The sequence below is a fragment of the Protopterus annectens genome, chromosome 12.part0 (genome assembly GCF_019279795.1).
Source record: "Protopterus annectens isolate FY-2018-M chromosome 12.part0, PAN1.0, whole genome shotgun sequence".
In the NCBI taxonomy this organism is placed as follows: domain Eukaryota; kingdom Metazoa; phylum Chordata; order Ceratodontiformes; family Protopteridae; genus Protopterus; species Protopterus annectens.
Genome location: NC_056746.1, coordinates 975,566,111 through 975,591,257, shown reverse-complemented (window position 1 = coordinate 975,591,257; position 25,147 = coordinate 975,566,111). Strand labels below are relative to the sequence as shown.

Sequence of the window (25,147 nt, the reverse complement as noted above, 5' to 3'; positions counted from 1 at the left end):
AAATCACGCAAGTTCATTCACTCAGGTAATCAATTTGTACACCCCTCTAAGGATTTTGTCCTTGAGACCTCATTTTATGCTGATTGTTGAACAAAGGATTTGATTTATTTTTCATATTGCGTTGAATGCTACGTCTATTATATAGGGAAGATGAACACGCATTTTAAATAACGTATTTTAGAACATAGAAGTTCGATTGCACAGCATGTCATTGATAAAGGGGAGAAACATAGTTTTAAAGTCTTAGCCTTGGGAGTTCTGGCAGTTAATATTATTCTATTTTTATTTTATTTGCAGTCTGTTAATTGAGGGAGTCCACTGGGCCAAACTGAGCCCTTTTTCAGTGGAGGCCAAGGGAGAAAAGCTCCATGTGAATACATGTACAAAGCTAAATACAAAACAATTACAAAGACGATGTTTTAAAAAAAATAACAATACAGTGTACAATTGCTTATGAAGTTTACAGAGTATAATGACTGTAAAAATGTGGGAATTAATAAAACAATTTAGTTTAAGATAGTAATAATGCTTTATTTAGGTTAAGTCATTGGAAAATGAAATAGTGAGAGACAAAAGAGATGAAAGAAAGTGAGAAAGATAAGGATGAGCTAGGGTGAGGAGGAAAGTACAAGATGGAGGAGGAGTGAAAGTGTAATGTGGAAGTGGAGGATGGAGTGTGAAGTAGAATGTGAGGTGTATAGGTTATTAGGGGTGGGAGCAGGAACATTCCCATTTTGTAGAGAGTTAAGAGTGCAGCAAGCTTTTGAAGGTAGTGGGGGATTGTGTAGTTCGAATGTGAGGAGGAAGGGACCTCCATTTCTGTGCAAGGGAGTAAGATAATAGGAGTTGGCCAGGAGTGCATAATGGTTTGTATACTTTGAGAAGGTTTTGATTGCTAGATCTGAGGGATCAGTCAGGAAGATGCATAGTGACGGTAGTAGCTAGAGAGGGTCTATATTGGAGGCTCGAACTTTCAAAAGTTTGAGTGTCATATGGTCTACACCATATGATCGAACTTTTGAAAGTTTGAACGTTTTAATGGAGATCTCCGTACAGCGCAGAATGGGAAGATTTCCCTTTCCTGCACAGCAGTGCACCCCTGCTTAAATTGTTCAGGTAGGTTATTTGTGTAGTTTTTTTTTTTTTTTTTGTGGATGTTCGAACTTTTAAAAGTTCGATCATATGGTGTCGACCATATGGCACTTGAACTTTAAAAGTTCGATTATTCAATATAGACCTGCTAGAGAGGGGCAGTGTGAGGGTTTGAAAGTGAGTTGGTGGGCAGTGAAGATTTGAATATAAAAGATATAATGGGGAAGCTCTAGCCAGTTTAAATAGTGTAGAGAGTTGCAGTGATGTGAAGATGATTTGGCACCTGTGGTAAACCTTGCAATTTTATTGTAGCAGGATGCCAGTTTAGCTTTAAGGGAGGCTTGGAGATTGGTAAGAATGGGAGTGCCATGCATAAGGGAGGGGAGAAGACAGGTTGTGGAGACAGTAAGCTTAGAGGAGGTGGTCAGAAAGTTACTGTGATGGTAAAACATACCAAGTTTCTGGTGAGATTTTTTTGATGCTAGTTTGAAGGTGTATGTCAAACTTGAGTTATTTATTAATAATGACTCTGAGAAGCTTGGTGTGGGAGACTACTTCAATTGGAGTCCTAGTATGACTTGTTATGATGGAGTTTTTATCTATTTTGGAGTTTTTTTGTAGGGGTGAATATCCTAATTTTGGATTTGGATGGATTAGAGCTAGATTATTAAGCACCCAAGCCTCAGTGCTAGAAATGGCTGTCTGAGTAGCTCGCAGTAGGGAGGGGATGAGAGGGAACAGAGCAGATGATAGTCAAGTCGTCAGCATATTGGATGAGTTTAGTATTGGGTATGCAAAGATAGAAATTGTTTATAAAGATGTTGAAAAGTAAAGGATCCAGTATTGAGCCTTGAGGAACACCTGTGAGGGTGTCTAAATAGGAGGCAGAGTTCTTCCATTTAACAGCCTTTTGCCTATTTGAAAGGTAGCTTGAGAATCAATTTATGGTTAAAGGAGAGAGACTGATGTTAGAGAACATGTCTTGTAGTAAGGAGTGGGAGATAGCGTCAAAGGCCTTGGATAAGTCTAAGAAAAGGGAGGAGTCACATTCTTGGTTGATATTGTCAAGGAATTAAAGGAAGGCAGTGTTGGTACTGTGGCCTGGTCTAAAGCCATGTTGTTTTGGTGTTAGAAGATGGTTGTCTAGAAGGTAAGGTAATAGCTGAAGGTCAATGCATTTTTAAAGTATTTTAGAGATAGGGGAGAGTAAGGCTATGGGGCGGAAATTGGAGATGTCGGTGTTACTACCTCCTTTGCGTAGAGGAATGATGAAGGCCTTTTTCCAGTGGAGGGGCACGTAGGATTCTTGGATGGACCGGTTAATTAATATGATGATAGGGAGAGCGATGTCGTCAACAGCTAGTTTAAGGTAGTGGGAGGGTAAGTTATCAGGGGCATTAGAACATTTTAGTTTGTAAAGAATTTTTTTATAGTGTTGATGGTGATAGGTTTAAGAGAGGAAAGGAGGGGGAGAGTAGAATTTCTGGTGCGGGGAGAGGATTGTGAGGGAGGAGAAGAGGGTGGAAGAGAGGTAGTGGTTGTGGGGGAGATCTAGTATTTAGGGGGGGTGATTTTAAAAATTTTACTAAAATTTCCTGGCATTAATGAACGTGTTTCTCTTAAACCCCATTTGAAATCTCGCCCCTTGAAATACTGAACATGCATTAGTCAAGGTATGATTATGTCAATATGTATAGTTTATATATATAAATGTTTTGGGATCGCTTATACAGGTTTGTCATATTTTATATGCAATACCTTCTTTTTATGAATTCCTTTCATGTAGTTTTACTGTTCCTTTAAAAGTTAGGATGAGGTTGTTTGGCATGTCTTACATTGTGATGTACTGATCTGATGTGTTAATGGAATTATCTGTCCGATTGGCTCTTTTACTTTTAAATAGTGAACAGCAGGTAGCTTTTAAATAGGTCTGAAAAAGCTGCACATGTAGAAGTGAAAGCGCTTACCTTTTCATTTTAAAAATTTTTGCTTTTGTTTATTAAAGTTTATATTTATATTCCTGCCGTGGTGTGTGTCTAGTTTTTCTTTTGTATATAGAATAGTATAGCAGTAATATACATAGGTAAACTAAGCAAAATAATTATGAAGTTATAGCATCAAGCAAATTTGTTTACAAATGAGAATAATAGTAGACATGTGAAAAAGAAGATACTTACAAAAATATGCTAGGTCCAAACACTTTAGCTAGGTTTTCCAGGGTCATACTGTTGTAGTCGCTGTAGGAGGACACCTTTAGAAGAAACTTACAGAGGTACTCTAGTAAACTATAATGAACATGAGGGAGGCATCCAAGTGATTGCTTTATCTGTTGACAGCATTCTTCAGTATCATTTCGGTTGTCTACAAAAAAATTTATATCAGCAAATTAAAATAATTGCATACATTAAGAGCAAGCAGTTCATTTCAATAAGAAAGCTAGTGAAGTTATCATGCCTATAAATATTTGTATGGTGGCAATATCCCCAGCAGTGCTGCAGACCAAGGATAAGCAGCCCTAGTGAGACGAGTGCTGAACATCATGGCTTCTGCTTTTACAAAAGGTTTGAGTGCTAGACAGATGAACTGGAAGGGGGGGGGAACAATCCACCATGCAGATGTATTGTGCTTGCCATAATCATTTTAAATACATTTGGTAGTTGCCCCATTTTAAATTTCATGCATTTTTACTACATCTGTTTTCTGTGTGTTCCTTAGGCAAAGCTTACAGCAATAATGAATCCTTATTAACAGTAAATTAATCTACAGTTCAGAACCACCATGACAAACACCTGAACAGACTTGTATACATGCAAGAGGGCTAAGATGTCTTTTTTTTTTTTTTTTCTGATGGAAAAACTCAAAATTCACATCACTTGCACACCACAATCCCATGCATAAAATGGGAAAAGGGGGGACTGGTCCAAAACTGTACTACCTGCTGTATCATTCTTACCACCTACAACCATGTCTCCAGTAAATCTAGTGACACAAAACAAAGCACGTTTTTACTGCATCAGTAGAGCATTCACTGTTTAAAATTCTACCAGTAATAAAGCCTCCCTCTATTCCCTGCAAACTCAAGTAATGGCAGACATTGTAGCAATATATGGGTTTAGTAGCTGTACTCTATAGCTGGAAGTTGGCATGCCAGGACTGGCTATTTTAGAATGAACTGGAAATTTTGAATGGCAGCCAATGTGATCTCAGTGAGCAAGACACTACCTATTACCTGTCCTCAGTGTCAAGCAGTCCCAAGTACCACACTTTAGTATCAGTGACAGGGGTTGCCTACCACCACCATAGACTTTTGAAAACCATCACTTCATTCATCCACAAATATCCTCGGCTTACTTTCCAGTCAAATTAGATGAAGTCATTTGTTTTCATTTCATAGTTATCCAGAATATATTTCCTTTGGCTCATTATACACAAATGTCTTCTGTAATTAGATTTGTTTGCCATGGCACTCAGCTTGTTCTCCTTTTATGAAAATCAAATTCAGAAATGTATAACCATTAACTTAAAAGTTTGAGCAGTGCAGTCAGTTTAGCTTAGCTCTGTGATGCTCATTTATACTCACATTTATCTAAAGAGCAAATGTCATAATGAAAGCCAAGTCCCAAAGATTGTGTTCTCTGCTTTCCTCACTTCATTGTAAAATACACAGTTGTTTATTTATGCAAAACACTATGCAGAATGAAGTCAAAGTATGGCATCTCTCAGGCAAGTGTATACACACAAACACACACAATACACACTAATACTAAATAATACTAACTTCAAATAAAAGGCATCAAATAAGCCAACACTTTTTTATTTTCTCATGCTACTTTCAGTGTTTAAAATTTGGTATAAAAACACTTGCTTTATGTATGTGAAAAGTTCAGATTTGACCAGCTCTTTGAGCTTTGAATGTACATACTTGGTTCAGCTATGCAAATGTCTACTTAATCTGTTTTCTACATGCTGATTGTGTGTGCGCGCGTGTGTGTTTTCTTACCACGAGAGAGAGATAATAACAATAAAAAATCCCCACTGCAAACTGAAATTGATTCTGTGCAGTGCTAATCAAAGCTGAATCACAACTCATAAAAAATAAAATTGTATTCTTACAAGAAATGATTATTACTTTGTTTAGAATTTAAAGATTAAACCACTTGACTGCCTTTTTACTATATCATTTTATTTGTACAGTCTGCAAAATATTTATCAATGTTGGCCTGCCATAATAAATTGAATTGCTGTTATTATATACAGCCTAGGATTTTACCTCAACTCCAGTCCCTTGAAAGTCTTTGAAATCTTAGGAGATTTTAAGGTCAATGTTTACTCTGACTTACAAGTTTCCACCAAAAATGTAGCAGTTCTAGTGCAGCCATCAAGAAACCCTATTCCCATCTGAAATACCTAACAAACCAAGTAGCAAATGAACAAGCAAAAATAAAAATAAAATGGCAAATGGCATGTACATGAAGAGACTTGAATGATTGTGTTCACTGAAATCTGTGGATCATGCATCCCATACTATTCTGCGAGGACAGCATAGCATGCTTCCATAGACTTTAAACAGCATGTAACAGGCAATTCATTTATTACCATTATCATGGTCAAAAAGTCCTTTAAAACCCCCAGTCATTGAGGAATTTATAAAAATATTTAAAAAAAAGTTAAAATTGTTTTCTGGTGAAACAGGCACCAGTAACATTTCAGTGGATAAAGGTTCTGTATGCCATGGTGCAGGTAAGAACTCCAAAGGAATACTTTAAGAAAGTAACTGTACAATGCACAAGTATTTCAACTAAAGAATCACATACACATTTTACCCCAAATTACTACTACACTGTTTTGGCTTTCCCTCATAAAAACTGTGGCACTATGACAGTACAAGTCTCTTCCACTGGACTTATTTCAGGCAAGATCAGCATATGACTGTGGTGAAAAATTGGGACAGAAATAATTGGAAATTGATTAAAATATATTTAAGTTGGTGAATGTAGCTTGGCAAGATAGGGTGTTCATTGATTGTGAAAGCTGTACATAAGCCGATTCAGGTAATTTAAATTTAAAAAGGGTTATTTTATATTCTTAGAACAAAATAACTTTCCCAGCGATGTACAAAAAATGTTACTGATATGCATATGCTGGTTCTAAAAAGCACAGAAACGATATCTTGTAATTCTGTGTGAAACTATTGGGAACCACCTAGGGTTGCCACCTTCCCTCACGGCTAAAACCGGAGCAAAGCCACGCCCCTCGTGTCACCAGTAACCCCGCCCACCCCAACCCCCTCTCCTGCCAACATACCGCCTATTTTGTGACATCACAACAGCATCACTCAACGGGAACGCCCTCTTTTTCATTCCCGCCGCCTGCTTTTGGCTGATTTACTATGCTTTTCTGTAAAAAAAGCATAGTAAATCAGCCGATTTACAAACTCCGATAGTCTGTTTCCTTTTTGAAACAGAATACCAGAGTTTGTACAGTGTTTTCCGGACTACCGGAGAATCAGTTTGATTTCCTGATAGTCCGGAATAAAAACGGAGGGGTGGCAAGCCTAGAACCACCAAAACTGAAGGCCTGCAGTTTAAAACAAAGCATCATAAATTTATTATTATTCAACATTTTTACCTGAAACTCATAACATGACACTTTCTCATTAATATCTAATAAGTGCGATAGGTGTCAATATCCAAATCCAAGCCTATTTTTTTACAGGGCAAAATTGTATTTTGCATTTGCATGCAAATTCACCTTTGCAGAAATAATTGAAAGAGTACAATGCTTCTTTTCAAAATACATGCTCAAAGTACAGTTGTGTAAAATCTTACCATAATGGTAGATGTTCTTCTCTTCAATGTTGCAGTATTCATAGCATTAGGATCCTCTGCCTAGGGCAGCCCAGCAGCCATCTAGTATACCAAAGCCTTTGGTTGCTTTAAGGTATGCCATACATCACACACATGCTCCTCACGTAGCATAGTACATAAAGGTGACGTCCAGACATACCATCCTTAGACTGAGAGCCCCAGTAGGAATGCCAGTCGAAGGAAAAACAAGAGGTAACCAGTACATCCAGAAGACATATGGACAAGGAGGAGGAAGGAGGGAATGAATACTGCAACAGTGAAGAGAAGGACATCTACCATTATGGTAAGATTTTACAACTGTACTATGTCCTTCCATTTCACTGTTACAGTATTCATAATGTTAGAGAGAGTTCCAAAGCTCAGGAAGAAACCTGGGAGGAGGAAAAACCAGCAAAGCCCTCTAGGAAGCTATGAAGAATGGCCCTAACAAATCCAGCTTTAGCTCTGACAATTCCATCCAACGTATAAAGCTTGGTAAATGTATGCACAGAAGTCCAGGTAGGTGCCTCAAAAACAGAGTTAGTATCCAAACTCTTGAAAAAATCACAAGAAGCCACAGGCCTAGTAGAATGAGCCTTAACAGAATAAGGAAGGGTCTTACCATGAAAATAAAAACAAAAGGAAATACTTTTTGATATCCAAGAAGAAATAGTCTGCTTTGATACAGCTAATCCCAAGGACCTGCGGATGAAAGGAAACAAAGAGCTGATCAGATTTCCTAATAGTCTTAGTCTTATATGAATAAGATCTGAGTTGTCTATGCACATCCAACATGTGCAGCACCTTCTCTCTGGAGGATTGTGAAGAAGGGAAAAAGTGGCCAAATGAATACTGATAAAGAGACAACTCATTCACCACCTTGGGCATAAAAGAAGGATTAGTACGCAAGGATACCCTGTCCTTATGAAACACCAAAAAAGGTGGAGAAGCCATAAAGGCTTGAAGCTCAGACACCTGTATGGCAGAAGTAAGGGCTAACAGAAGAACAGTATTCCAAGAGCAATGCTGCAAGGAAGCTGAAGCTGCAGGCTCAAAAGCAGCCAGAGTCAATTTCTCCAAAACAAAATTAAGATCCCAGGGAGAAGGAACATGTTTCCTGGGAGGCCTAATATGAAGGATGCCTTTAAGGAATTGCTTAGCTTCAAATCTAGGAGATAAAGGCAGAGAAGCAGAGATAGCAAAGAAGTGGGCCTTAACAGAAGAACAAGCCAACCCAGCACTGAGCAATTCACACAGATGAGAGAAAAAAAAGTTATGTACTTACCGTAACATTCCATCTGTGTTGTTGATTTTCATTTCTTCTCAACTGATGGGTCGGATCTGATCTCTCAGATCCATCTTGGCCATTACAAAAGCTTATGGCTATCTGGAAATCTCGAGCTTCTCCCTTACCCATAATGCACTAACCCCCATTACCTCAGATCTTGTTTGCAAGCTATAAAAAGAAAACAGACACTTATAACTTTATATATACATATCCTATATAGAGACAAGTAGGCAATGACACATCTGGAGCTGGTAATCTTCACAAGATATAACAATCTATTTTATTTTATTTTACATTTGTTGACCGGGGTTGTCCTACTGAGCTGGAATAGCCCTTTTTCAGTGGAGGCTCGGGGAGAAAAGCTCCACTAACATTACGAGATTAACGATTTAAAGAAACAGAAAATATTTACAGTACATGTCAATAAACATAGCAGCGTAACAAAGTAATCTTAGTAATACAATTTTGAGAAATGAAGCAAAAGAAAAGAAATTCTCATGTAATTACTATTACTGCATATTATGAATGAAGGAGAGAGATAAAAGATGCATATTTTTAATAGAAGTGTTAGGAAATAACTGTTCATGGTAAAAAGAAATGCCAGGTACAAGAGGTAATGAAGGCTTAGAATAGCAAAGTAGTGGTAGAGGTCTATGAAGCAAAGTAGTATAGTAGGCAGATAGAGCACAATTTTAGGGATAGTAGAGAGGGTTAAGAGGGGTGGGTACAAAGACAGGACCAGTGACTTTTAAAATGTTCCATGGTAGCTGCTTTGAATTGCTTAAGTTGATTGAGGGACCTAATTTCTAATGGAAGCCTTTTCCAAGAAATGGTAGGGTGGTAAATATCGAGGTTGCTGCCCATTTTGGTTTGGGGTATATAGATCTAAAGTAGGTCTTGGTCTGAGCTGCGTAGAAGTCTGGTGGAAGAATAGTGAGAGATAAGATGGGACAATAGGAAGGCTGGTATAGTATGGAGTGCATAATCTGGATCTGAGAGAGTGGAAGCTGGTGTGGCAATTCTAGCCAGTTTAAATATTTTAGTGAGAGGCAGTAATGTGATTTGTATCTATGGTTTGTAGCAAATCTAGCTACTTTGTTATAAGCGGATTCAAATTTTGTAAGGAGAGAGGAGTTGAGGTTTGTCAGGATTTGAGAGCTATACAATAGACTGGGTAGGAGGTAAGCATGAAAGAGGGTAACATTTGCTTTGTTACTGAGAAAATGTTATTTCTACACAGGAGGTCAAGTTTTAGGTGAGTCTTCTGAATACAGTTATTAACATGCAAGTCAAACTTTAGTTGATCATCTATGATGACACCTAAGAGTTTTGCGCTGGGTTCTACTTCGAGGAGAGTGTTGTTGAGAGACTGAATAGAGAAGGTATGTTTAAGGTGGTTGACATTTTTGCATAAGAAAAGTAGTTTTGTTTTTTTGGGGTTCAGAATAAGCAGATTTTCTGAGAGCCAGGTTTCAACTGAGTTAAAGGATAGTGGGTGGTAGATATGAGTTCTGAGGAGGTGTCAGCAATGGTGATGACTGTAGAAACATCAGCATATTGTACAAGTGAAGATTGGGGACAGGAAGTATAGAGTTGATTGGTAAAGATATTAAAAAGTAATGGACCAAGGATAGAGCCTTGTGGGACACCCATTTTAAGAGAGAGAGAAGGGGAGAGCACAGAACTCCATTTAACTGATTGCAGTCAGTCAGTGAGATAGCTAGAAAACCAGGCAACAGCAGAAGTAGAGAAGTTAAGGTTAGATAGCTTAGACAGTAGAAGTGAATGAGACACAGTGTCAAAGACTTTGAAAGGTCTATGAATAGACAAGAGAGAAGTTTATCTCTGGCTAGAGAAATAGTGTTAAGGAAGGATACAAGGGCAGTAGTAGTACTGTGTTTAGGGTAAAAGCCATGTTGTGTGGGTATGAGCAGGTTTTCTTGATGTAGGTAGTACATGACTTGTTTATGTATGCATTTTTCCAATACTTTTGAGAGGGGGGATAGAATAGCAATAGGTCTGAAGTTAGAGATTTCAGTGGAGTTACCTATGTATAGGTAGAGTGTAAAATTCTTTTCAGATAGAAGGGACCTTTGACTCAGCAATCGAGCAATTTATCAGGGTAGACACAGGGAAAGCAAGTGACTCAGCTGCTAACTGCAAGAAATAGGAGGGAATATTGTCACCAGATGTAGAACAGGGTTTTAGTTTGAAGAGTAGATATTTTATGCAGTTAGTAGGAACAGATTTGAGAGAGAAGGTATTAGACGAGTCTGAGGTTTGAGAGGGTTCAGAGGAGTTTGTAACCCAGTTTATTCTAGAGTTTGTGGTGTTAGTGGATGAGGGGTCAAAGGGAAACATTTGAGATATGGATTCTATGAACTGGTTATTAATGATGTCAGTGGTTTCCTCAGGTGTTTTGTTGGAGGCAGGGATTAGGAGAATACAGGTTCCCGGGATGCAATATTTGGTTAATGGAGTTCCAGAATTTTTGGGGATTGGATCTCTGAGGTGTGGGAGGGTTAAAGTAGAATTCTTTTTTATCCTTAATGATGTTTTTTTGTCAGATTTCTTTGTACTTCTGTAAATCTGTAGGGAGCTTAGTTTTCACTCATGTTTTCCACATCCTGCCCCAAGATTTCATTAGGGTGTGAGTAGCATCTGTTAGCCAGGGGGATATGTCTGATTTCATATGGACTGTGCGGAGAAGTACAAGGCTGTTGAGAATATTAAGAAAGGTACAGCTGAAAGACTGGACTTTCATCAAGGTGGAATTGGGTTAGATAAGTCCAATTATTATAGAGAGGAGGGCTTTAAAAGTCTCTGGACAGAAGTTAGTTTGCAACAAGTAATATATCTGTGTGGCCTTGTAGAGTGAGAGGGGAGTGATCACTGAGGGAGTTTGGGAAGGTTTTAGTTATGATATTTGCAGGGGTCAGAGACAAGTACCCAGTTTATAAGTGTGCTTGGGATATTTGGATTGTTGATATGGGTTGGTTCGTTAATGAGCTGAGTAAATCCATGTAAGTTAATGGATGTGGTAGAGTGAGGAGAGCAAAGGGTAAGCCAGTTAATATTTATATCTCCAAGAAGGATGGTTTCATTAGGGATATGTTGTGAGAGGTATGAGAGAATATTTTCTAGAAGAGGAACGTTGTCCCCAGGAGGGATGCAGATGGCTGCTACTGTGATAGCTACAAAATTATGAAGTTGGCTGTTAGAACGTCTACAGAAGGAAAGGGATGGGATAGATTTGCTAGAACATGTGAGAGTGAGTTGGTTGGAGTAGACTATAGCAACACTACACCCTTTTTTCTTTTGGCGATCTAGGTGAAAAATATTACAACCAGGAGGGAATATTTGTTTATCTGGGTTTCAAAGCTTCAGCCAGGTTTCAGTTAGGGAGATTATATCAGGATTGTAGTCTGCAATCCAGGCATGCAATTCATTGACTTTGTTAAGTACACTTCGAATATTCATAGAATAGAATATGTGTTTATTGGGACATATGGGCTGCGCTACATTAGGGGTAGTAGTGTTTTTGGTGGGAGAGTACAGGGTAGGACCTGGACTGGAATGGATGTCACCTGATAAAAATAGGGCAAGTGGCAGGAGATGGAGATGGTATTTGAGTGGGTGATAGTGGAGGAGTTTAGCTTTGCCTTTAGAGTAGCTAGTATAGGAAGGGGGGATTTTTATCTTAGGAAGAGGAGTACGCAAGAGGAAGATGGATGAACAAATTATCAAAGACTGTAGTGAGGGAAGAGAAGTTATTTGAGTGTTTCTGGGATCACTGCATACTGGAGTTAAGTGGTAGTTATAGGAGGTAAGACTAGACAGAAGAAGTAGAGGAGGGAGGTAGAGAGCAGTGTAGACTGAGAAAGTCATAGTTAAGCGAAAAGGAGTAGTCTTACAAATTATAGCACCTAGTGCTAGACTATTATGGAAGGTTCTAGTGCTGGAAATATAAAAGTATGTGAAGAGAATGGGAGAGGTTACCAGCAGAGGGAGTTGTAGTGGGCTGGAATTGGCAAACAGCTGAAACAGTCAAGTGTCTGAGGTGTTTGAGAGGAGGGGAGGGGCTAAGGAATTTGCTAGAAGACAGGAAGGGGTGGGTCTAGAGGGGAAGGCGGTCTTGAAAGGTTATGTATAAAGGAAATGTAGGGGAGCGTTGTGAGCCCAAGTGCAGGCAGGGCAAATGGAGCAGATTGAGCCTGAGAAGTCGAAATGGTTAGTCTGAAAGCAAAACACAATCAACACCACAGACTACAAGGGTTTATGGAACACCGGTAAGCTAGGGAGGAGAGTGTACTGGCAGTAGAGCAGACCGTTACTGGGTAAATGTAGGCTAGCACTAATGTATGGAGTTTTAACATACAGTTAAGCACATGGGAGGGTGATTTATATAGGTTTTTCAAATTGCAAAGTGGATCAGATAATACATGGAGAGAAAGTAGATGGAGTGGATCTAACAAATCTGTCAGAGCTACTCGCTCTTCTAAAATAAACCCAACAAGGGTTTGGGGGGTTGGGGGGCTAGTGGGTGGAGAGGTGAGGAGGAATGAAAATCAACAACACAGATGGAACATTATGGCAAGTACACAACTTCTTTATCTGATGTTAATTTCATTCCATCCTCGACTGATGGGGCAGAGTCCCCAGCTACCTTATATCCAGGGCGGACTTATGGAAGGATACTCCTAAATACCACTGCGGTCGATGATGCCCCACCTCAGAAGACTAAATCCCATTTCTAATAATTGATAAAGACTTGGGAAGGAATCACTCTGCTCCTACACAAAGACTCATCCATGGATGTTCTTTATTATAAATTTGAGACAAATGCTATGGATCTGGTTAAATGAACCTGTATATGTTTTGATAATGTGAATTCCATTTGTTATAAATAAAGGAGATGTGGCCAGTAAGCTACCTGTCTACAAAACTTTGAGCCCTGATTTACCCAATTTATATCTGCAAAAGAAACTATCTGTAGTTCTGATACCTTTTGTTCTATATAAATAGAGACATAGTGGTCTACAAACATCCAATAAAGGTAGTCATTCTTTGGCCCTGTTTGTATCTTTTGGGAAGAATACTTCTTTAGGGAAAAAGATGCCTCACTTCATAGTTTGACTATCTTATGAAAAAAAAATCAGATATGGCGGGTACTCAGATAAGGCCTAATTATCAGAAAATCATCTGGCAAAAGGAAATTTAAAATCACAATCATCTGCAGGTTCAAAAGGGAAAATGGATAATGGCTTGCCATACCAGGTTCTGATCCCATGCAGAAGTAGGATATTGAAATAGAGGCCTTAATATAAGTATGTCTTCTAAGGAAGCCATTTAAAACTTGTGAGAAGCTAATGAGGAATCATCAGTTTCACTATGGAAATTAGTACTTGCTGCCAAATAAACTAAAAAGTAAAGATGTAGTAGTTCCTTTGTTAAAGGTTAGAGTTCAGAATTGGAAAATGTTATGAATCAGGTCAGAACAGGGATCAACATGATTTTGAAGAGCCTGGTGTCCAAAACTTTCCTTGTAGATGGTTAAAGGGGAGATAATATCTGCTGGAAAGGTGCAGAAAACAGTTTGTCTATTAATGGGTGTGGGGAAACCTTGCTGTCAGCTTGAGGTTCTGAATGTCTGGATGAATCATTCTTGCAGGGTGAAACCATAGGTCTGGATTTGAATCTAAAATCCAAGGTTGGTGAATTAATAGAAGCCAAAGGAAGGGGAAACTAAATCTTTGGAGGCCAGTAAGGGGTAATAAGGATGAATTGTTCTTCTACCTAGCACCTTTCTGTAGAAGTTCTGGAATCTGAGAAATTTAAGGAAATGGATACAGGTGGCTAATCCTGAAGGAGGCCCAGTGATTCTCCCTGTGGATGGAATAGGGCAAAATTACCTGCTGCATTGTTGATTAGAGGAGAGGCAAAAAACATGCAGTAAGACTGGCCCCACTAATGGAAAATCATTTCCATCATGTCCTTGTTGAGGAACCACCCATGAAGTAAAGAAATGCACTTTCTCAGATTGTCCTCTATCACACTGGCTTTTCCCAGGCAAGTGCACTGATTTGGAAGGAACATGTAAATGAAATTGCTCATGTTACTCCCTGAGCACTTCTGGACATGGGGGTGGGGGTGTAAGATCAGGTCCCCCCTTGTTTGTTGAGGTACCAGATAACTGACATATTTGTTTCAATAGCAAATGTTTCCAAAGGGAGAACATTCTGAAAAGACTGCAGAGCTAAGAGCATTGCTCTCTTCACTAGGACACTGATATAGAGGTTGGCCTCCCTGGGGAACCAAATGCCTTGGACTGTCTTTCCCAGGTAATGCCTCTCAAACAGGGATGGGAGACATCCCTAGTTAGTATGGCCTTGGAGTGAAGAGAGGAGGGGTATAAAGAGACTTGTAGATCTTGGTCTGACAGGATCCACCACTTGAAATGTATCTTACATTGGTGATTCATATCAAAATGGACATGGGATGACGAAGTATGACCATTGTGAGGCAAACACCCATTGAAGAATTTTCATATAAAATCCTGGCCAATGGTATTAGTGCTATTGCTGCAACCATTGATCCTAGAGTTTGAAGAACTAAGTGGCTGCAGTCCTTGTATAGGGGGAACTACGTCCTTTTTATTTTATTTATTTATTTATTTTGTAGTTTATAGTTATACGCAAAAGAGTACATGCATAAACAACTTTTTCTCTTTGACATCATTAGCTGATGCCTGTTTGGGACGGAAATGAGCCAGTCATCTAAATATGGGAACATCTGGGATCACTTGGTCTCAAGTGGGTTGTTACTACGGTCTTGCACTTGGTGAACTGCATAATGGCTGTGGTGAGATCAAAAGGAAGTATTCTGAAGTGGCTACCAGTCGGAAGTGCAAGTACCTTAGTAGTGCCTTTTGAATGGGGAGGAGGAGGAGGAAGAGAAAAGGGTATGTGTTATAAACTCTAGTAAGGTTTCCTGGTGGAGGGAAAAAAGTGACCCCTCCAAATGCCCAGCGAAGAAACTTTAGATTTTGTAGATATTAGACATTTCAAATACTTCAGCAGGTACTACAGCCAATGCAACTGGCAGTGTTTTAACATGCATTATGATCATTCATAATGAACTGCGGATGCCATTTGGTGATAAATTAGTGCAGCTAATAAAGGGATGTATAATGAGCTGTGATGTTTCAAAGGCCATGGATGCCATGCCTATATTGGGTACCATAAGGTCATAGAAGTGAAATTATGCATAATATGCTATGCCACTCCACACCAATGGCTATGCCTTGTTAAGGTAAAAACATAGGGGCGTAATATAAGTAGACAAATGCTGCATGTGACCTATAATACTACATAGTTGAGTCTATTCAGTACCTTATTTCTATTATGGGCAGATCTCCTATTACTGAAAATCATTTCCACAGTTGTGTGTGTGTGTGAGATATAAAATAGCAGAAGGGAGCAGCTGCTGTTATAACATCTATTAGAAAATCTGTGGCAGGATTCATGTTGTGTGCCATTGTGAACACGTTTTAAGTTATACATGTAATTCTAACATGCCATCTTATGTTTGGGAACAACACAGTGGTGTAGCCATAAAAATGACATGCAAACTGTACAGCTGTTATTACTGACATGCTTAGATGTCACCTCAGCATTAACAAACTATTACTTCATTATTTACTTATTTCATTAATGTGTATTTGTAGCTGTGAGCAGTATCAGTCAGCATGGGATACCAAATGGTAGCCCGGGACAGAGTAATGAATCATTTTGTACTGGGTATTATACCTCTCAACTTCTTAGCACACAAAACCTGGACTAGTCAAAAAATAATAGGGGAGAACAAGGGACCAAAAATAGGGACAGATTTTAAATATACTTCCTATAAAAATAGAGGTCTGATGGAATAAAAGGTTTTGCATTATTATGTAATTTCTGTAAGATATGAAGTCTGAAACTCAAACGTCTGTCCTTATATAAGGTGTTATTTAGTGACTTCAGTCCTCAATAATTTACTAGAAAAAAGTGGACAGCTGAGAGGTAAGCTGGGCATCTCCAAATTTAGTAGGTGGCTCAAACTACCGTTTATGTGTGACTATCAGACTATTAGAGGGCCTCGGGTTCGAAGAAGGCTATCTTTGTACAACCATTCTCTTATATTAAGCACAGTATCATAGGGCAGGTAACCTTTCAGATATGAAGATGTTTTAGATCCAAAGAAGAATAAGGATATGCAACTGGTTTCGAATTCGAAGAGGTTTCGTGAACCTGAAGACGACCAAGTTTATACAACCACTTTTGGATCCAAAAATATCAGAGGCGAGGACAACTAAACCCCTCGGATCTGAGAATCGACTAAATAAGTGCGATTCTAACCCAACACAAAAAAGTAGAGTGAGGGCAAGTAAACCAAAGCTCTGATGCAAACAGAAGGTGACTCGATGCAAGAACAAGGTTCATAAAAATGATAAAAAATAGCAGGATATAAAGTTAAAAAACCCAACATGTATCACTAATCTGTGAGTTAATTCTTTGTGATCTGCTAGAAAGTGTAGACTTCACAGGCAACAGGCCAACAGTTAAGGCAATAAAACTGGAGTGTACACCTTAGATGAATATTGATGTAACAACTACCTCCATATTTCGGATTCAAAGACTTGGGATCCAACCATACAAGTCACCAAGCATGAAGGATATGAAGACTTAACGATAAATATCATCACTCTGTATCGTAGAGGAAGTCAGGAAGGTTATATAGTTTCTGATGGGTCATAGATTTATATTAGGCTAACTGCTCTTATGTGCACTTTAAGCAAAGCCAATTACCTCATGTGGGAATCAAACCCTGCACCTTGTGTCTGTAAGGTAAACACCTTAACTATTATGCCAACATCCCACCTTAATCAACTAAAACGACTATTCCGATCTGAAGACTTAGGTTTTGACCAACAGTATAAGACCAGCATAGCAGGGAAGGAACAGAGAAGAAAAGAACTGCATGGGATGCAGGGAAGGGAGTCCTCGAATCAGACCCATAGCTCTCAGTCTGCTGGAGCACGATACAAAAAAATTCAGCAATAACATGCAAGTTCAGAAGGACCAAAAATGCAAACTCAAAGATGTACTATAAGATGACTTCAAAGTCAAGGATTCGCCAGAAAACTCCAAACCCCATGACAATCAGTGAAAGACTATATAGTTGAGAGAAAGAGGGGAATGTTCAATGGAAACTCAGCACACAGAAGACAATCGAATCACAAGAACCTTCTGATTGTACCTCTCAATATATCTTTCTCCTTTTGCTTTCATTACAAAGAAAAAATAGAGCAACAGGCTTTGTGCTAAAAAGATCCAAAGAATGTGAAATCTGAAAATCAAGTGCCTGTCAGCACTACCTGACTTGGTTCTAAACAATCAGCCAGTGAATTGCCAGAAACCACAAAAAAAAAAAAACACATTAGGAACGGATGGAAAAACATGAGTCAAAAGGTCCATTCCTTTTTTTTTTTTTTAAAGAAGCAGAGGTCTGCTAAATATTTTGCCAGCAATTAAAATCGCACTCTCTCATCACGGCACAACAATATTGGACCCAGTTAAAAATGGGGGGGGGGGTTGAAGCCTCAGTAAGGGTGCATAGTAAAAATAAATTGTTTTTTTTGTAATGAGTGAGGAGGTTGAATCCGCCACACTGAAGGAAACTCCACTACTAGGAAAACATTTCAAAAAAGGACAGGTAATTTTTACTAGATGGAAGACGGCTTCTGATTACATACCTCTAAACTGTACAGATTTTTGCAGAATGTCCAGATTTTGGCTTCATATTTTGGTCCATTTTTTATAAAATTGTGGTTTTCTGGCAAATTAGTAGCAAATCAAAGACTGAAGTTAGAAAATAATGACAGGCATTTGAGTTTCAGATTTCATATCCTTCAGAAAATTCATGCCAATGCAAAACCTGTTATTCTATCAAATTTTAAGTCTGTAAGAGTAATATTTAAAAATTGTCCCTATTTGTGTGGCTTTGTCTCACATGTATTTATGGCTTTGTTTGGATTTCTTGCTCTAAGAGGTTGAGAGGTATGCTACTCAAAAAAAAATGGAAAACAGGATACAAGAGTAAGATGTAAAAATAATTCAGTTATGAATAAGAGAAGTAAACAAAATACCCATCTCCCAAAGTGAAGCTCGAGAGCTGAGATGACCATGTCCAGTCAGCAGCACGGCAAATGAGATCTGAGGTAATGGGGGTTTGTGCATTATGGGTAAGGGAGAAGCTCGAGAGTTCCAGATGAACACAAGCTTTTGTAATGGCCGAGACAGAGCCAAGGGATCTGATCCAACCCATCAGCTGAGGAAGGAATGAAAATCATCATCATATCCAAAATATCATAAAACAGAAAGTGGATCCAGGTTACAAGAAAAACACCAAACTGAAAACCTCTTCCATTTGGGTAAGTAGGATTTCCTAGTATTGGGTTTCCTGGCCTCCTGCAGGACCCCAAGCACGTCCTCAGAAAAAGGTTGTTTATGTGGAATTAAAATCCTATTATCAACAGAGTCAGTTGAAGAGTGGACAAGTGTGAATGGATGAGAAATCCCTTGTCTTGTGGGAGTAGGTCCACCATGTGAGGTAACTTGTGATAACTGCCCTTGGCTAAATGCAGAAGAGGGAACCAATACTGTCTAGGCCAAAAGGAAGTCACCAACAAGATTTTTGGGAGCTTCCTGTTGAATTTTGAACAGGGCTTTTGGAATGAAGGGAAAGGGAGGGAAAGCATAAAGAAACATCCCCTTCCAAGAAAGAAATAAGGCATCCACTTTCCAAATCAAATGACCTGGGACTATGGCACAAAATAGAAGAAAGTTTCTGTTCAGAAGGGAGGAAAATAAGTCTATTTGAGGAGTACCCCACTAGTGGACAGTGTCCAGGAATACAACCCTGTAAAGCATCCATTTGTGGGATTGAGTTAAGGACCTGCTCAGAGTGTCTGCCACAATGTTTTGACATGAGGGAATGTAAACTGCCTGAAGAGTCACTTGATACTGGACAGCAAGATCCCACACTAGGAGTGTCAACCAGCAAAGATGACAAGATCTTGTTCCCCTGTATGTTAACATACCACATCACTGTGGCATTGTCTGTAAACACCTTGAGAGGTCTCGGGGAGAGAAAGAGGATAAAAAGTCTGAAGAGCCAGCAAAAGAGCTCTCATCTCTTTGATACTGATATGTTCCTTCTGTTGGAGTGACCACATACACTGCACATTTAGGGAGGCAAAAGTTGCTCCCATCCCACATCTGAAGCATCTGTGACCAGCTCCTGAGGGGGAAGAGAGGGATGAAAAGGGATCCCTGGATTTAGAGACAACTGTTGGATCCACCAGTGAAGTTCCTTCTTGAAACAAGGTAGAAGAGGAACTACAAATTCTAGGAGATGTCCACGTTGAAGCCAAATTGACTTCAGGAACCACTAAAACTTCCTCATGTTAAGTTTGGCCAGAGGGAGCATACGGATGGTGGATGCCATGAATCCCAGAGCTCTCAGAAACTCCTTTTCTGTAATGGAGGTCAGAGGAAGAAGAGTTTGAAAGAAGGAAGTGAGGGTCAAGGTCTTGGGAGGAGGCAGGGATGCCAGCAGAGGTACTGTCTGAATCATGCAACTCAGAAGAACATGATCCTGAGAAGGAAGCAGAAAAGACTTTTTGAAGTTTATTGTGAACCCCAGGCCCTATAGAAGGAAAATAGCAAAATTGAGATTTTGCAACAGGATCTCTGGACAGGATGCCTGAAATAGGAAGTTGTCCAGGTAAGAAAATACTTGGATCTCCTGAATCCTGCAAAAAGCGATCACAGGAGTGAGGCATTTGGTGAATACCGTTGGGGCAGTAGAAAGGCCAAAGGGAAAAGCAGAGACCTGAAATTGCCTGGAAGCAACAGCGAAACATAAAAACTTCCTGGAAAGGGAATGGATCTGAATATGGAGATAAGCATTCTTGAGATCCAGAGACACCATATAAGCCTGAGGAAGCAAAAGCAGGAACAAAGTCTGAGAGGACAACTGTTGAAAAGAGGGCACCTTCAGAAAGGTGTTTAAATGAGAAAGGTGTAGAATTGGTCTTCAAGTACCATCTTTTCTGGGTACTAGAAACATCCTGGAGTAAACACCCCTCCCCCCTTAGAACACAGGCACCTCTTGAATAGTACCCTGAGTCAAAAGATCCCGAAGCACGTCTGGGAAAAAAAAAAAAAAAAAAAAAAAGAGTTGTTCCCAAGGGAAATGAAGAATACCTATAAGGGGGGGGGGGTCCACACCATGAAATACCTCTGGTGAATAATGGACAGGTAAGCGTTGTCGCCTCACAGTAAGATGTTGTCCTGTTCAATTCTCAGCTAGAGCGTCTTTTGTGTAGAGATATGCGTGGATGGGCGTACCTTCATTGAAGGTTGTGTGTCAGGGCTGGCAACTCGGCACGTAAAAATCTACTGCCAATCATTAGCAGACCAGAGTTCCGCTGTGGTGACCCCTAACTGGGAAAAGCCGTCTGTAGCCAAACAGGAAGACAGAGACAGAGAGAGAAAGAGGAAAGTGGCTGGGAAGAATAGGATATTCAGACAGCTCCTGGTTTATCTGGAAAGGAAGACTTCTGAGGCACGGAAGTCTGAGTAGCCTTAGCAGGAGGAGACTGCTTGCCACTCTTTTTGCCCTTAAGAGGAGTGCGAGATTGCCTACAAACAAAGGGTCGCTTATTGGGGTAGTTTCTCTGAAATTTAGGCACAGGAGAAACAAACACGTTTAAGTTCCTGTAAAGTCTTTCCCTTATCCTGATGGCAACTAAACATATCAGCAGCTGCTTCACCAAACAAGTGTTTATTATCAAGAGGGGCATCCATCAACTTGGCCTTAATATCATCCAGCGGTTGAAGACAGACAAGAATACCTCTTCATCACTGACTCAAAAGCATCACCACTAGAAGCATCTGATGCATAATAATTACACTTGATGAAATGATGTTATATATGTATATATATATATGTGTATGTATATATAAATATATATATATATATATATATATAAATATTTGTATATGTGTGTGTATATATATATATATATATAAATATATGTATATATAAATATATATATATATATATATATATAAATATTTGTATATGTGTGTGTATATATATATATATATATATATATATAAATATATGTATATATATATATATATATATATATATATATATATATATATATATATATATATATATATATATATATATATATATATATATATATATATATATATATATATATATATATATATATATATATATATATATATATATATATATATAGATATATATATATATATATATATATATATATATATATATATATATATATATATATATATATATAAACATATATATATATATATATATATATACATATATATATATATATATATATATATATATATATATATATATATATATATATATATATATATATATATGTATATATATATATATATATATATATATATATATATATATATATATATATATATATATATATATATATATATATATATATATATACATATATATATATATATATATATATACACACATATATATATATATATATATATATATATATATATATATATATATATAAAAAACACTAACTACTGTACTGAACACTAGAGGCAAAAACAAAATTAAGAGAAACAGATATTTAGCGCTTTCATCCCTTTTATTGTTTCGTGGGACTTCTTCAGAAAAAAGTAAAAATACAGGATCTGGAAAGGAAAGGCTATTTATAGCTTAACAAAGTCGTAAAATTACAATTAACCAATGGTTTAGGTTAAACAGAAGTAGGAGGTACAAGACAATGCTACCAATGAGTGGAAAGCATGTTTCATTACAGTTTAGACTAAAGAAGTTTTTATCATAGGTTAACAGGTAACATGCTGTATCCAATTGCAAGTGAAGTAGAATTACGTGATCGTATTTCAACTGGTTATTAAAACTCTTATAAAAAAGTATTGTAATCTCAAAAGGCAAGCAACTATAGCAAAACAGTAAAATAAACCATGTAACATGAGGCTGCACAATATTAAACATAAAATAGCCAGGTGAATACAGTCTTACAAGAACATGGACGTCTGTATAGGTAAGTACAAGAATGCCTTAAAAGAAAACTAAAACATGATAGGGCAAGACGCCGCAACAAGGTGATTGCAAAATTATTATACAGTTCTGTATCATATAAGCAGGCATTTGTTATATGTTGCATATTGCAAGTATATGTTCATTACTGGTAAAACGACAGAACATCAGGAGCGCCAGCGTAGGGCGCATTTGATATTGATATTGTCATTAAGTCCAGGGTATGAGTCAGCCCCTAAAAGGAGTTGCCACTTTAATTCTCTTACTTCCAGCAGAGAATTGCAGTCTCCGAAGAAAACATCAATTTGGTCCAGGACAAAGAATTTGAACCCATTGAACTGATGGCAATTGTGGCTGTGTCTGCCTAAGGCATTGCTGTGGTCTTGGTTTCTGATGGCAGCTAGGTGCTCCTTAGTTCGATCGGAGAGTTTTCTGCTTGTTTTGCCGATATAGAAAGAGTTGCAGCTGGAGCAAATAGCTGCGTACACAACCCATTCAGAATGGCAGTGGAAATTAGTCTTGAAGGAGACTTTAAAGTTGCAATGTTGAAAGGTAAAACTGTCTCCTGTGTAAATGTGTGGACAGACAACGCAATGTCCGCAATTGGACATGCCGTTCTGGTTGGTCAGAGCATTGTTGTTTTGGATGATGAAAGGTTTATCTCTGTTTTCGAAGTTTGATTGTAAAGTTATCGTTTTTTTGTAAGAAAACATAGGTTGTTCGCCACATGCCAGTCTGAGGTTGTCATTAGTGGCGATGACAGGCCAGTTTTTAATTAGAGTGCTGCGGATGGCAGGTAAATCTCTGCACATCGGGAGTGGGAAGCTGCAGCATCTTTCTGTACCTTCTGCGTTAGTATTAGGGGCGTTACTAATAAAACCAAATTTAAGTATGGGCTTATGTTTGGTGTATCGGTCATTAAAGATTTCACACAGTAAGGCATCGAGCAGCTCTGTGGGGTAGTTCTTCGCTAAAAACATCTGTTTAAGGAAGTTTGCTTCTGTCAGCATCCGTTTTTTTTTAAAAAGAACTTAGTCCGAGGCCAACTGATTCGACTCTCCCGCCTCGTCAGTAAAGACAGTGACTACCTAACAGAAGCAAACTTCCTTAAACAGATGTTTTTACAATCAAACTTCTATACATATCTATATATATATATATATATATATACATATACATATATATATATATATACATATATATATATATATATATATACATGTATATATATATATATATATATATATATATATATATATATATATATATATATATATATATATATATATATATATATATGTATATATATATATATATATATATATATATACACATGTGTATATATTATTTATTTATTTTATTTTATTTATTATTTATTTTACATTTGTTAATGTTATTTTATTTATTATTTATTTTACATTTGTTAATGTTAAATAAATAAATAAATAATAATAATAAATATATATATACATATATATATATATATATATATATATATATATATATATATATATATATACATATACATATACACATATATATATATATATATATATATATATATATATATATATATATATATATATCTATATATATATATCTATATGGTTCTACCTCACTTCAACGACACGCCGGAACATCGACACGGAAATTGCGAGCCCCAGAAGATCGACAGCGCATTAGACCGACGCGACCGGACCTAGAAGATCGACAAGCAGAAGACCGACCCGACAGATGAAAGCACCGATGCAGAGGATGCCGAAATGGGAAAAGGCTGTGTAAGTATGCGGTAGTCACGGACGTTAGGGTGCGAGTAAGGTAAGTGTGGATAGGGGTGGGTTAAGTGAGTTAGGGTTAGGGAGCAGGTCAGGTAAGTGTGCGGTAGTGATTGTGTTTGGGTTAGGGGCAGGATAAGCGAGTTAGAGTTAGGGAGCGGGTCAGGTAAGTGTGCGGTAGTGATTGTGTTTGGGTTAGGGGCGGGATAAGTGAGTTAGGGTTAGGGAGCGGGTCAGGTAAGTGTGCAGTAGTGACGGACCTTAGGGTTAGGGTTTGGGTTAGGGTTGTAGGTAGTTGTGTATGTGAGGTTTAGTGTGGGTTTGTATGGATTTTGGTGTGCTTGCGTTGTGTATGTGGTTTTTGGACGGGGAATGTGTTTTGTTTGTTGATTGTGGTGTGTGAATTGTATGAGGTTTCGTGTTTGTGTACCGTCGGTTATTTCGTTGTCGGGCATGTGGAATTTCGTGGTTTTGTACTGTCGGTTATGTGGTTTCGGTGATTGCGTTGTTGGTGTTATGGTGTTTCGTTTATGTGAGGTAGAACCATATATATATATATATATACATATACACACATATGTATATATATATATATATATATATATATATATATATATATATATATATACACACACATTATATATATAGATATATATATATATATATATAAAGATAATACACAATGTTCTCAGTGTAGCAATATCTCACAAGTCAGTAGTACTTCTACTTACAGTACTACCCTAAAGAAAAAAAGCTTAATCAATCCACCTCTTAATAACACCCTATCTACATTCCTTAGAGTGTGTGAAGAAGATATTAGACATACTTTAAAAACCAAATCAGATCTTAAATGGTTCAATTTAACAAAAAAAGAAAAGGAAGCGTTATTGGATTTGTCAAATGATATTACATTAAGAGTGATGAAAGCGGACAAAGGGACAGGAGTAGTA

General features: G+C 37.9%; 1 protein-coding gene across 2 annotated transcripts in view; it reads right to left on the bottom strand.

The window, feature by feature from the left end:
* Positions 1-25,147, bottom strand: part of LOC122816916 (protein FAM13A-like) — a 1,835,067-nt gene that overhangs the window by 1,553,312 nt on the left and 256,608 nt on the right. For both annotated transcript variants that reach the window (XM_044089997.1, XM_044089998.1), the window contains exon 4: positions 3,270-3,453. In XM_044089997.1, the coding sequence (XP_043945932.1) occupies positions 3,270-3,453 (184 nt within the window). The remainder of the gene's footprint in view (positions 1-3,269; positions 3,454-25,147) is intronic.